This window comes from Panthera onca, chromosome B3, assembly GCF_046562875.1.
Source record: "Panthera onca isolate mPanOnc1 chromosome B3, mPanOnc1 haplotype 2, whole genome shotgun sequence".
In the NCBI taxonomy this organism is placed as follows: Eukaryota; Metazoa; Chordata; class Mammalia; order Carnivora; family Felidae; genus Panthera; species Panthera onca.
The window spans coordinates 112,772,004-112,786,096 of NC_138344.1; the positions used below are offsets into that span (position 1 = coordinate 112,772,004).

General features: G+C 43.1%; 1 protein-coding gene across 7 annotated transcripts in view; it reads left to right on the forward strand.

The window, feature by feature from the left end:
- Positions 1-14,093, forward strand: part of PLEKHH1 (pleckstrin homology, MyTH4 and FERM domain containing H1) — a 53,376-nt gene that overhangs the window by 6,712 nt on the left and 32,571 nt on the right. For all 7 annotated transcript variants that reach the window (XM_060620085.3, XM_060620091.3, XM_060620086.3 and 4 more), the window contains exon 2: positions 1,025-1,183. In XM_060620085.3, the coding sequence (XP_060476068.3) occupies positions 1,058-1,183 (126 nt within the window). In that variant the 5' untranslated portion in view covers positions 1,025-1,057. The remainder of the gene's footprint in view (positions 1-1,024; positions 1,184-14,093) is intronic.

Genomic DNA, 14,093 nt, shown 5'->3' on the forward strand with positions numbered 1-14,093 from the left:
TAAAATTTATCCAAGAGACATCTGGATAAATTCCCCTGACTGGCGATATTATAGGTGTCCGAATTTGTATCATTGTTTCCCAAAGACTTGTGGCATTCTCCAGAGGTTACAGCAAAATGTCTACCAATTTTTTTGGTTTATATTTTAGAACTTAGAGTGAGAATCTGTTTCAGAGGAGGATGATTCAATGACAACTGACAGAATCCCAACTAAATAGGAAATTGTCAAGGACATGCAAAGCTTTGGATTTTCATTCCATTTTTTCTCATCAAAAATCTCCGAGTGGGGGTGCCTGGCTGGTTCAGTGAAGCATGCAACTCTTGATCTCTGGGTCGTGAGTTCAAGCCCCACACTGGGTGTGGAACCTACTTGAAAGAAAGAATGAATAGATGGATCCAAGGAAGGAAGGAATGCAGAATTACAATTTGTTAAAAGTAAATAAATAAATCAATAAATAACATTATATACATGTAGTAGAATCAGTAATAAACTGGAAATCAGGGTTCTGCCTCCAGTTAGCTATATGATCTCAAATGAATCTGTCACTCACTTTAAGCCTTCCCTAAACATCGTCCCCTCTTTATCCCTCTCCCATAGCCTACCCCATTTCCCTGTTCCCATTTATCTGCATATCGATTGGCAATTGTGACTACATTCTCTCTTAGATTTTCCTGAGTTCCCTGGAAAACTCAAAGATAAGGGGGCCTCTTTTATTTACCTTTGCATCTCCAGTGCCTAGAAGGGTGTCTGGCATATAAATGTCTATTGAATGGATACATATTTGTTAAATGGATAATTGAATGAAACACAGATGAGGCCCAATTCTCCTTACAGTTTCTCACATTTCGTGATTTCCTGAGTTTGCCCAGCTAACTTACGTTGGAACAGGACACATTGAGCTAAGAAAGGTGACAATGGGACGCAGGGAGAGCAATGACTAACTCACAGCCCGTAGCCCTGTATTCTCTACCCTCCTCCTCACACACTTCTTGATCTTCTCCTCTTGCTGTGTGCTGGTTCTCAGGGCTCCCTGGAGTAGCCAGAAGTGGATTCCATCATGGCAGAACTCAAGGTGGAGACCCGAGCCAGCGTAGACTGGCAGAAGCGCTGCCTGGCCTTGGAAACCCAGCTCTTCCGGTTCCGCCTACAGGCCAGCAAGATCAGGGAGCTGCTGGCTGACAAGGTGAGTCCTGGAGACCTAACCTCATCTCAGAGGTCTGTGTCCGCTAGGGCAGGAGTTAGGGAGAGTTAGAGAAGGTAAACTTTCTTTTTTCTAGGTATTAATTAATTTTGTTTTAATTTTTAAAAATATTTTTATTTATTTTTGAGAGAGAGAGAGAGAGCACAAACAGGGGAGGGGCAGAGAGACACGGAGACACAGGATCCAAAGCAGGCTCCAGGCTCTGAGCTGTCAGCACAGAGCCTGACACCGGACTCAAACTCATGAACTGTGAGATCATGACCTGAGCCGAAGTCAGACGCTTAACCTACTGAGCCACCCAGGTGCCCCTTAATTAATTAATTTTTAATTGAAGTATATTTGACATATAACATTATATAATTTAAGGTACACCACATGTTAATCTGATACATTTATATTTTGCAATGTGGCTGTCTTTGTAGTGGTAATTAGCACTTTTATCACATTATGTAATTGCCATTTCTTTTTAGGGGTTGGAATAATGAAGTTCCAGTTTCCTAGCAAGTTTGATGATTATAATACAGTACTCTTGTCTGTATTCACTATACTGTGCATTAGATCCCTAGGGCCTATTTACTACTCATTGCAAGAAGGTGAACTTTTTTTTTTTTTTTTTAATTTTTTTTTAACGTTTATTTATTTTTGAGACAGAGAGAGACAGAGCATGAACGGGGGAGGGTCAGAGAGAGGGAGACACAGAATCCGAAACAGGCTCCAGGCTCTGAGCTGTCAGCACAGAGCCCGACGCGGGGCTCGAACTCACGGACTGTGAGATCATGACCTGAGCCGAAGTCGGCCACTTAACCGACTGAGCCACCCAGGCGCCCCAACAAGAAGGTGAACTTTTAATAAGATGGCCTCCACACATGCAGAATGAAATCTAAGATAGTTATTTCTTTTTTAAGCCCAAATCAAAGCAATTTACTAAGCTATCATCATGCATTCTCTCCTGCTCCAGAGAAATGATAGACATCTTGGTCCTCCATTACCTCTTGAGTCAACTGGCTGTAGTGGAAGTTCTGTTATTCCCTTAATATTTCTTTTTCAGTGTGGGGAAGAAGGGACGATGTTTTACTGTTCACCCTGTATTAAGCAGACAAGCTATGAAAGGCAGCCTGATTTTCTAGTGACAAGGACACAGATTTTGGAGCCAGATCCACCTGGCTCTGCCACTTACTAGCTATGCTGTGTGACCCTGAGCAAGTCCCTTCACCTCTAAGGCAGGGACACAAATGTCTGCCTTTCACAGTTATTTTGAGATTTGTATCAGGTCACACATATAAAGGTTCTGGCATGGAATAGGTCTTAAATGGGAACGATTATTATCTTTACAGGTGTGGATGGGCTGGTCTGGGAAACTGACAACCATTTGTAATGTTTCTGTGGGAAGAGACAGTCTAAACACCTGACTTTCAGAGGCATTTTGGAGCATAACCTGTCTGGAGAGTAGAGTCCTGTACTAAAAAAAAAAAATCTATCTATCTATCTATATCTATGTCTGTCTATTTATCTATCTATCTTAGTTGAATCAACTCTTTTCTTTCTAGTTTTGCTTACATTATCCATCTCCTGAGCCAACCCTTCCTTCATAGTACAAAAGTAAAAATCAGTCCACCTCTCTCCAAGTAATGTTGAGGTCTTTATTAGTAAAGCCTGGGTAAAAGGCCTGTTTTATGATAGCCCCACAACCTGGAGTCCAGGAAGACAAGTTATTGGCGTTTCCCCTGCATTTCCACTGCTGAGGGTAATGGCCCTCGACTAGCCTGGATTAGAAGTTGTGAACTTTGGGTCTGTTGGCATTGCTGTCTACTAGTTCAGGCTTTGCGAAACAGAGACCAGCAGGGTTCCTATGGATATGGTTCAGATACTGCCAAGAGAAAGGGTAGAATTCAGCCATCTCAGGTAAAGGGAAATGGGCTTTAGATAGTAGTTCTCAAAGGGTGGTCGTGGGACTATCCAGGCCAGAAATCTGGAGCACTTATTAAGCGTGTGCATTCCTGGGCCCCACCCCAGTCCTCCTGATCCAGGTATCCTAGGGATGCTGCTCATAATCTGCATGTTTAACAAGCTCCCAGAAATTAGTTTTGTACACTGTAAAGTCTGAGAACATTGCCTTAGGATATGTGACTGGGGAGGGGTAGGAGGGAAGGAAAAGATAAGTAAGGAGCCTCCAGCTGGTCTAAAACACATCTCAGAGGGAAGAGACTTCTGTTTCTAGTGATATGGACCACAAAATAACCTTTAAGAAAGACTGCTATGAAACACCTAGAAATACTATATTAAATATTTAAAATATTTTTCTCCGTTCAGAGCCATGCACTGAGAAGAGTAGGAGGAATCCTCAGCCAGCGAAATGAAGAAGTAGAACCCAAGTGGTATTCAACTCTGACAGCTGAGTGGGACGGGCTGTGTGGCTGGCCTCCCTGTAGTAATGAAAGGTTTGAGGTTTGAGTTTTAGCATCTGTGGAGACAGAGATGAGGTCTGGTCAGTTGGAAGCTGGAGCTGAAACTGAAACTTTCATGTAAAGTCAGTACTGTCGGGGCACCTGGGTGGCTCAGTTGGTTAAGCATCTGCCTCTTGACTTCAGCTTAGTCATGATCTCATGGTTTGTGGGATCAGCTGTGAGTCAGGCTCTGTGCTGATAGCACGGAGCCTGCTTGGGATTCTCTCTCTCTCTCTCTCTCTCTCTCTCTCTCTCTCTCAGCCCCTCCCAAGGTCACATTCTCTCTCTATCTCTCTCTCTCAAAATAAATAAGTAAACTTAAAAAAAAATAAAGTCAGGACTGTCAAAATAATATAAAAAGATAAGGAAAAGAAAATCATCTACCAAGACAGGGAGATGACAGAACAGTTTCTCAGACTTAGCCAAGGCTCTGGGCACAAAAAACAAAAAGCAAAAGGAAAGTATGCCCTGAGAACCTGATGATGGTATTGGTTTAATATTAGAATTTATATTATTTGTGTGGATTAGGAACCTTAAGTTCTGGGCCAGTGATACCCCTAGGACCCTAGATACAGACACAGAACCTCTCTGGAGAAACAAAACCTCAACCCAGATTATACAGGATCCTCACAGGCAAAAAAGCCATGATAAAGATGAATATATGATCCAAAATGACTAAATACTTGAGAGAATAATTTTTACTGAGTTAGAGTCCCCATACACAACAAACAAGTAGACTAGGTCCCTCAAGAACTTCAAATAAGGAGCTGTTGGCAAGTTCCTTCAATATTATTGAATAAAATTGAATTCCTTCAAATTGTTGAAGAGGTAATGAAGTGATTGAACACACAAGGCAAGAATAAGACGCTATTCAAAAAGATTAGGTAGACTTGAAAAAGAACGAAATAGAACTGCTAGAAGCAAAAAATGTTTTCATTGTATAACTAAATGTTCAATAGATAGATTAAATGTCAGATTAGGCACCATTGAGACAAGCTTAATGAATGGAGAGGTGGACCTGAGGAAGTCATCCAGAATGGAGCCCAGAGAGATAAAGGCACGGAGACTGAGACACGGATGCTAGAATGACAAGATCCTATAAAGTTCCCGAGGTGGAGAAGAGAATGAAGGAGAACATTACTCAAAGAGATAATGGTTTAAAAATTCCCAAACTTAAAAAAATATATATTTATTTTGAGAGAGAGAATGAATGTGTGCACAAGTGGGCTAGGGGCTGAGAGAGAGATGAAGAGTAAGAGAATCCCAAGCAGGCTCTGCACTGTCAGCATGGAACCCACTGTGGGGGCTTGATCCCTTGACTGTGAGATGAGGACCTGAGCTGAAATCAAGAGTTGGATGCTCAACCAACTGGGCCACCCAGGCGCCTCTAAAAACTCACAAACTTGTTGAAAGATGTGAAGCCTCAGATTTGGGAAGCAGAATGAGTCTAAGCAGTATAAATTTTTTAAAAAAATTAATTTAAAAAAAATAATTTTTAAAAAAAATTCCGTGCTTACTGTATTAGCTAGATTATAATTCAGCTGCTGTAAGAAAGAACCCAAGGTCACAATGGCTTAAACCCAACAGATGTTTATTTCCCTCTTGTGTAACATTCCAGACATGAGCTGTGTAATTCTAGGGTGACGTCTGCTGTAGGTTTGAAGAGGAGGGTTCACCATGATGTCCATATTCCAAACCCGTCCCTTTTAGTGGTGACCCGAAGGTTCCATTCATTGCTTCTCCTCATATCCCATTGATCAAAACTCATTCACATGGTTGTACCCAGCAGCAGGGAATATTGGAAAGTGTAGTCTTTATTCTGGAGAACTACGTGCTCTGTTGAAAGTTGGAGGCTGTTATTTGTATGAGAGAGAGAGGAGAACAGGTACTGGGGAACATGTAGCAGTCTGTAAGTCTGAAATTTAAGTCTATAATGTAATAAGTAGAAATAGAGTATATAACTTATCAGTAGAGTAGGGAAATGTAATAAAGTCTATTAAATCCAGGCTGGGAAGAAAATGAAAAGAGTATTTTTAAAAAATGGAGTAAATAGCACAAAATGCAATGGTAGAAATAAATCCAAATGTATCAGTCATAAGGAGACATATATAAGAAATCTTTTGGGGCACCTGGGTGGCTCAGTCGGTTGAGCGTCCGACTTTAGCTCAGGTCATGATCTCACGGTCTGTGAGTTCCAACCCCGCATCGGGCTCTGTGCTGTCAGTTCAGAGCCTGCAGCCTGCTCTCTCTGCCCCTCCCCTGCTCATGCTCTGTCTCTCTCTCTGTCAAAAATAAATAAACATTAAAAAAAAAAAAAAGAAAAAAAAAAGAAATCTTTTTATATACAAGAATTTAGCATTGCTATATGAAAAATTGGGAATATCCTAAATGTCTGTCAACAGGGAGGTGTTTAAGTATATTGAGTGTATTTGTACAATGGAATACGACATTGCCGTTAAAAATGAATCAAGTGAGGGACGCCTGGGTGGCTCAGTCGGTTGAGCATCTGACTCTTGATTTCAGTTTGGGTCATGATCCCAGGGTCTTGGGGTCTTGGGATTGAGCCCTGCATCAGATTCCGTGCTGAGTGTGGAGCCTCCTTAAGATTCTCTCTCTCTTGGGGTGCCTGGGTGGCTCAGTTGGTTGAGTGGCCGACTTCGGCTCAGGTCATGATCTCACGGTTTGTGAGTTCAAGCCTCGTGTCAGACTCTGTGCTGACAGCTCGGAGCCTGGTGTCTGCTTTGGATTCTGTCTCCCTCTCTCTCTGCCCCTCTCCTGCTCATGCTCTGTCTCTCTCTGTCTCTCAGGAATGAATAAATGTTAAAAAAAAATTTGTTTTTAAGATTCTCCATCTATCTCTGTCTCTCAAAAAAAATTAAAATAATAAAAATGAGTCAAGTGAGCTACATATGTAAGATTAACCAATCTCAAAAACCAACACTGAACAGAAAAGATCAGGAGAATGTATATAGAATAATATGGTTTATATAAAGTTTTAAAACCTAAAGCTTGTTGTTTAGGGGTATATCAAATGAGGTAAAATGTAAATACAACCAAGTGTGGGGTAGATGCTAGAAGGGGAGGAGTGAAATCTGGGAAAAGCAGACGGGAGCTTTATGTACCACTCTGTAGGGGCCCGTTTCTTAAAGACATCAGAAGCATATATGACAGAAATTAAGATTTGATAAAGCTGAATGGTGGATACATATTTTAAAATGTTATTCTCTATGTGTTTCCTGAACTATTACATGATAAAAAATGTGTTAAAGTGCCTTCCTCCTCTATTCCCCAGGGTCCTTAAATATATCCAGATACACCTCTCTCCACAGCCCCTTGGGTCTGGGTAGGTTGAACTTTCATAAGATCATAAGATTGGCCCCATCTTCTCTTCCAGGCTGCCTTTGATTGTCATGTAGCCAGAATGCCCTTCCATAAAAGGTTGGGAGCTCAGAGTGTGACTTGGGTAAAGAAAGGGAAGCATGCAGACACAGGGCAGAAGAGACTGAGGTGTGGGGGGAAGAGAGAGAAAGAAATCTTGACTAGGGATCACAGGCTGGAAGAATTAAGTACAGAAGAGTACTGAGACATTAGCCTGACACCAGACCTTTTGGCAGGAAACCTTAAAGCCATAAACACCATGTTGCTCAATGCCGGGGCTGTGCCTGTCACCTACATTCATCTCCAAACCAACAGGACAGGTTCAACAGTTCACTTAGAGATTTTCCCCAGTACGTCAAGGTAAGTTTCAGATCAGGAAGAGATGACTCAGGCTTCTCAGGAGAGCTGGGGCTGGGGCCAAGCCCTGATCTCGGTCCTATCTCTGTCACTGCTCTTAGAGCTTACTAGTTAATCATCACCAGTACCCACCTACACCGGGTGAGCCAGGTCAGCTGGGTCCCTCTGACCAGCCCTCTCACTCACCCGCCCCCTCCACCTCTATGCACAACTCACCCACCCATGGGGCTTGCACTGCCTGGATGACCACTGGCCGTGCAATTGCTCACTGCTGGTCGTGCAGGGCAAGCCAAACCTGGGTGCTTCCCAGGGGTCCAGCCCTTCCTGGGATCAGATACTGCCCACTGGCTGCTAAGGCTTGGAAACATGCCCTTCCTCTTTCCCCACCCCACAGCCTGCTCACACCTGCCTCCCTCTTGCAGAATTGCCATTCTGGACATGGAATGATCTGTGTTAAAAAGCAAAAAAATTTTTTAAAGAAAAGATGTCAAGACTACCACATAATCCCTCACCTGAGGGTGAGAGAGGAAATGGAGGATGGGAAGAAGAAACAGTATCAGACCTTATTTCTGCTATTAACGCTTCACCAGGTCTGGTTTGCCATTGCCATGGACACCCAGACTGCCAGGGCCAGGCATTCTGGAGCCAGGTGAATTGTGGGTTCATTTCCTGTCCAGTATAGGAGTTGAGGGAATGGCTGATGTCTTGGAGTTCACATCATGCTCTGTTCCCTGGGAGCCCTTCCCCCTGCTGCCTTGCTCTCTTCCTTAGTATGCTGAAGAAGTCATAAAGGCTGTTCAGATCAATTTAAAACTTTTGATACTGTTCTAGGAGGCTTTATAGATGGATATGAAAGCCTCTTGAATTTTTTTTTCATCCTTGCTTAAACTTGTGCTTCAGTTATTCCATCACAAACGTGGGAATGTAATAACTGTCCTCAGACAAGCTATCCACAGTAGTAATTACTATGAAAAAACATGGCATCAGTATTAGAACTAACACAGGTTTTAAACTTTTAATTTACTCTGTCTGCTTCCAAAAGGGATTTCAGTGGATTTATTGAAAAGAAGTAATGTAATGAAACATCTCTCATTTTTAGCTTGAATATGTATTTTTTAATATTTATTTATTTTGAGAGAGGGCAAGTGTGATGGGGGAGGGGCCGAGAGAGAATCCCAAGCAGGCTCCCACTGTCAGCACAGAGCCCATCCTCAGGCTTGATCCCACAGTGAGATTATGACTTGAGACAAAATGAAGAATCAGATGCTTAACAGACTGAGCCATGAGCCACCCTGGCGCCTCTTAGCTTGAATATTTTTAACTGAAGCAACTTTTCCCAAGACCCATTCCAGTGGGATCCTGTGCACTTCCTATTTTCTAGAATCCCCTACTACAACCAGGATTTTGAAATGCACTGAGTTTTACATTTATATACCACAAATTTAGTTCAGGACTTTTTTTTGAACATACAAATGGTTCAGTTCAGTCCTCTGAAACAAAAGAACAATGACTGTTGCTCCTCCCCCCTCAGACCATGGATTATACAGAGGTGGCAATTCTGTGTAGGCATCAGCTTCCCAATGTATGGATAGAACACAGAGCCCAGAAAAACAGATCTTTAAATACCTCAGAATTTACAAAAAGCCCAAGTACTGTAAAAGGAGGGTACCTGTAGTGCTGTCAGGACTAGGTGGAAATTTGTTGAAGTCTGCATAAAGCCATCACAGCATTGGCCTTAGCTGACAGATCCAATTTGCTTTGGGAGCAGATACCTTCTAGAACTTTTATTCACTGTATACGAGCTCATATGTGTGTGTGTATCTGAGTAAAGAGAGAGAGAGGCTGTTTATTCTCCTAACCCATTTTTTCTGTATTTTTTCTGGAGCCATATATTGATAGAGCTCTGTACTCCTCTGTAAAGCTATTTGAGAAGCCCTGTGCTGATGGGGACTTGGCCCTGGATGTATCCCTGAAGGATCAGCTTTGCTTTGCTGTCTGTGGCCAGTCTAGTGTTTTTTCAGAGTGTGGTCTGTACGCCACCTGCATGAGTATCAGCTGAGATTTCTGGGGCACGGACCCAGGAATGTGCTCAGAAAGAAAATCTTAGGCTACCCAACTAAAAACCTCTGTGGGCAAGGCCTAGGAATCTGCTTAGAGTAAGCTCCATGTGGGTCCTGACCCCCCTGAAAGTCTGAGATCTACAGCCATGAACTCTTGCCACAGCCTTGCCTCGACCTCATTCAGCTGTCCTTCTAGTGGACACCTTGAGCCCGATGTGCCCCAAAGGAGCAGTGGAACTGACAGAGAAGACTCATTGCCCTTTCTCTCTCTTTTTCTTTCTTTCTTTCTTTCTTTCTTTCTTTCTTTCTTTCTTTCTTTCTTTCTTTCTTTCTTTCCTTAATGTTTATTTATTTTTGAGAGAGAGGGACACACAGAGCTCAAGCAGAGGAGGGGCAGAGAAAGAGGGAAACACCGAATTGGATGCAGGCTCCAGGCTCTGAGGTGTCAGCCCAGAGCCTGAGGCGGTGCTTGAACTCACGAACCCTGAGATCATGACTTGAGCTGAAATCAGGTGCTTAACTGAGCCACCCAGGTGCCCCTCTCCTGCCTTTTCTATAGTCAGACACCAGGACAGCCCCATGGTCCTATATTTTATATTTTGGGGACTAAGCATATGATTTTCACTGAAGGAAAGATCTAATAAAAAAAAAAAGTACAGTTGAAAGCCATTATGTTTGATTACAGATAACAATTAATAGCTAAAACTGGGGGTTGCTACTCATGTGCTTGCAGGCAACTTATGTGAGCCAGATGGGTTCTAGGGAGAATTCAAGGGAACATGCTAGAGCTGGAGGAAGAAGCCACTTATTGCTGTAAGAAAATGTAACCCTAGCATGTCAGAGCTGAGTTTTCAAGGGAAGCTGGAAGCCAGGGATTGTATTGTGGAATCTCAGTTTTCACCTGACATATGAGATTTGTATGTGAGAGGTACAGTGGCAAACAGTACAACAGATTCTGGAGCCAACCCTCCTGAGTTTGAATCCTGGCTCTCCCTCTTAGCCATGGGACCTGTCAGCTGAGTTACCCAACCCTTGTGCATCAGTTTCCTTATCTATACAACAGTGATAATAGTAGTGCCTGCTCCTGCCTATTGTGAAGAAGATTAAATGAGTTGATACATGTAAAGTGCTTAAACCAGTGCCAGACACACAGCAAGTGGCCTTGTTTAGTTATATCCGTGTCAGCTAAATGCTCCTAACACTGTAGGCAAAACACCCTGTAGGCTAGTAGTTAGCAACCTCTGGCTTAAAGCCATTCTCGCTGTAGATGGATCATAAGTAGGAGAGCCATATAATTTATCATCTAACCCAGGACGCTTTGGAGACAGAAAAGAAGGCTCTGCTACTAATTATTCTGGGACAACAGGTGAACACCAGACTGTCCCAGGCAAACTGGTCTCCCTGATTCTAAGTGTCTTCTCTGTGTACAAAAAACCAACAAATAGCTAACTGTAAACTGCTCAGTAAGTGCCAAGTTGTGCACGTGAGCTTTAAATGAGGCATCTCGTGTAATATTCCCAACAATATTGGGGGAGGTGGAGGAGGTGGAGAGTCATTACTCTTTTTTTTTCCTGGTGAGGAAACTGAGGCACAGAGCTGTTAAGGAACTTACCTAAAGGCACACCATGGCAGAGCCAGTCAGGTCCAACCCTTAGTGCTAGCCCCGTCCCAATCTCTCCAGTGGGTGCAAAGCAGTGGTAAGAAGGTTGAACCCCCTTTTCAAAGGGATAGCTGAGCACCAGCATGGCCCAGCTCTTGGCTCAGGCCACAGCTCAGGATTGTGTTGGGAGCTCATGCGAGTGCCTACTGGTCTCACTGCCATGGGGCTGCCATTTCACAGCATCATGAGTATAACAAGGAGCTGTGGACACGGGGATTAAGTACCAGGTTGCTGCCAAGTGCATTTCATCGGGTTGCTGCAGCCAGTATCAGAGCAGCTTATTTATGAGTCTCATGTGCCAGTCACAGCTGGTGAAAGTGGATCCGCCTAAAAAGCACTAAAAGTCAGCCGCCCAAACCTGACACCTACTTGGCTGGTGGATCACCCCAGGCCCACAGACTAAAAGGACAGCTGAGGACACGGTCCTGGGGAACCCTCTGATAGGAGAAATAGAACCTAAATAAGTGGTGGCCCCACTTATTTAGCAAGCTTAAAGAACAGTCTGCCATTGTGAAAAGTATTGATGCTGGCATTAAATGAAGTTTGAATACTCTAAGAATGACGTTCCAGCATAGACACACCTGGAGTATTCCTGTGGCAGTGGAGAGAATATGCTTTCGTAAAAACAGGGAAACATAATGTTAAAAATATTCTTTTTGGGATGCCTGGGTGGCTCAGTTGGTTAAATGGCCAACTCTTGATTTTGGCTCAGGTCATGATCTCATGGGTTCATGAGTTCAAGCCCCACATCAGGCTCTGCACTGATAACACAGAGCTTGCTTCAGATCCTCTGTCTCCCTCTCTCTATGCCCTTCTCCCATTTGCACACATGCTCACTCTCTCTCTCTCTCTCTCTCTCTCTGTCTCTCTCAAAAATAAACAAATGTTAAAAATTTTAAAAAACATTCTTTTCAAACAAAGATGGCAGGTTGTTGGTAATTGTTGGAGCATAGTGATAGATACATGGATCGTTATACTCTACTCTTTAAAAAGTTCCAGATGTTCAAAATGTTTTCAATGTTCAAACATTAGTTTTAGAAGAAAAAAAAATGCTCCAGCATAAAGATGAATACCAAATGCTTTGAGTTTTGAGTTTCCCAGCCAGGAAGGTAAGAACAGCTGAGAGTCTGTAGCAATATGGGGACCCTGTGGCAGCCAGCCCGAGAATGGGAGGAGACCCCAGGCTCTGCAAGGTGCCTTCCTTTCCATTTGCTTCAGCGATAGCATACTTTAAGGGGATGTCTAGTAGTAAAATCTTGAGGGGAAAAATGCTCACCTTGTTGTCAATAACAGAGTGATTTCTGGCTCTGACCAGTGTCATTGACCACTCTTGACCCAAATGGAAATGCCCAGCTAGGAGGTAGGACTCCAGTACAATTCTGTTCTTCACTCTACCTTGGTTTCTCCATCTATAAAATAGGAAGACAGGTTTTTCTCTTGAATGAAATTTGAAAATATCAGACCGTTGTTAGAGAAGGTTATGGATATGAGAGATCATTTCCTATAGAAATCCTATGTGTTCTGAGCTACAAAGCAGATGTTAGATCAGAATGGTCCAGCTGAAGATTAATCTAGGAAACTTGTCAAGAATCCAAAGCCTTCCCATTCAATATTTCATTGTATTTTTATTTTATTTTATTATAGTTTTTTTTCAGTTTGTTTATTTTGAGAAAGAGAGGGAGGGAGGGAGAAAGGGACAGAGAATGAGAATCCCTAGCGGGCTTTGCACTATCAGTGCAGAGCCTGATGCAGGACTCGAACTCACAAACCATGAAATCATGACCTGAGCCCAAACCAAGAGTCGGACACTTAACCAGCTGAGCCACCCAGGTGCCCCGTTTTTTATTTTATTTTATTAAGTAATCTGTATATCCAATGTGGACTTGAACTCACGACCCCAAGATCAAGAGTCCCATGCTCTACTTACTGAGCCAGTCAGGTGCCCTTCATTATATTCTTTAAAAAATTAAATGCTCCCAGCAACTATATTAGAGTTGCTTCTAAGGTGGGCCAAAACTTCAACTCTGGCTAGCTTCAGCAAATGGAATTTATTTGGGGGATCCTGGGACAGCTCACAGAACTAAAATAATTGCCTAACAATCATGACTTAATGAATTTTGTGCACAGTCTCTTGTGCAGCCCCTGCCTCTTTTCTCTGATTCCTCAATCCCAGATGTCAGATTCCTAGGGACAGAGAATCTGGCCTAGTCAGGTCTGGTGCCAAAGAGGGATGGGATATATAGTACTAACCTGGTCACGGGGGCCACTGCTGTGTGTCATTGTACACTTCCCTGACCAAATAGAATTCTTGTTGCTCTGGGGGCAACCACCCCTATAACCATAATATCAGTTTATGCTATGCTGTTATCTTCTCTGTAATTGCAAAGAAACGTTTGAAGGTCAAGGGATTCTTGTAACACAGGCTCTAGGGACTATTTGATTTTGAATGTTTATTTGTTTATTTATTTAGAGAGTGTGAGCGGGAGAAGGGCAGAGAGAGACAGAGATAGGATCCAAAGTGGGCTCTGCACTGACATCAGCAAGCCTGATGTGGGGTTCACACTCATGAACTGTGAGATCTTGACCTGAGCCGAAGTTGGGCACTCAACTGACTGAGCCACCCAGGTGCCCCTGTTTGATTTTGCAAAGGCCACCTGACTCTGACTGATGCCTGCATCTGGCAAGGACCAGTCCACTCTTTCAGGCTTGAGTCAAGAGGCTTGATCTTTTTTTTTTTTTTTTTTTTAAGAGAGAGAGAGAGAGAGAGAGAGAGTGCAAGTAGGGGAGAGGGAAAGAGGGAGAGGAAGAATCTTAAGCAGTCTCCATGCTCAGCATGGATCCCAACACAGGGCTCGATCCCGTGACCCTGGGATTATGACCTGAGCCAAAATCAAGAGTTAGACACTCAACTAACTGAGTTACCCAGGTACCCCTTGTTCATGATTATTAAGCCCAGGAGAGGAAGGAAAGAAGAGATGTAGGCATCCTTGGCC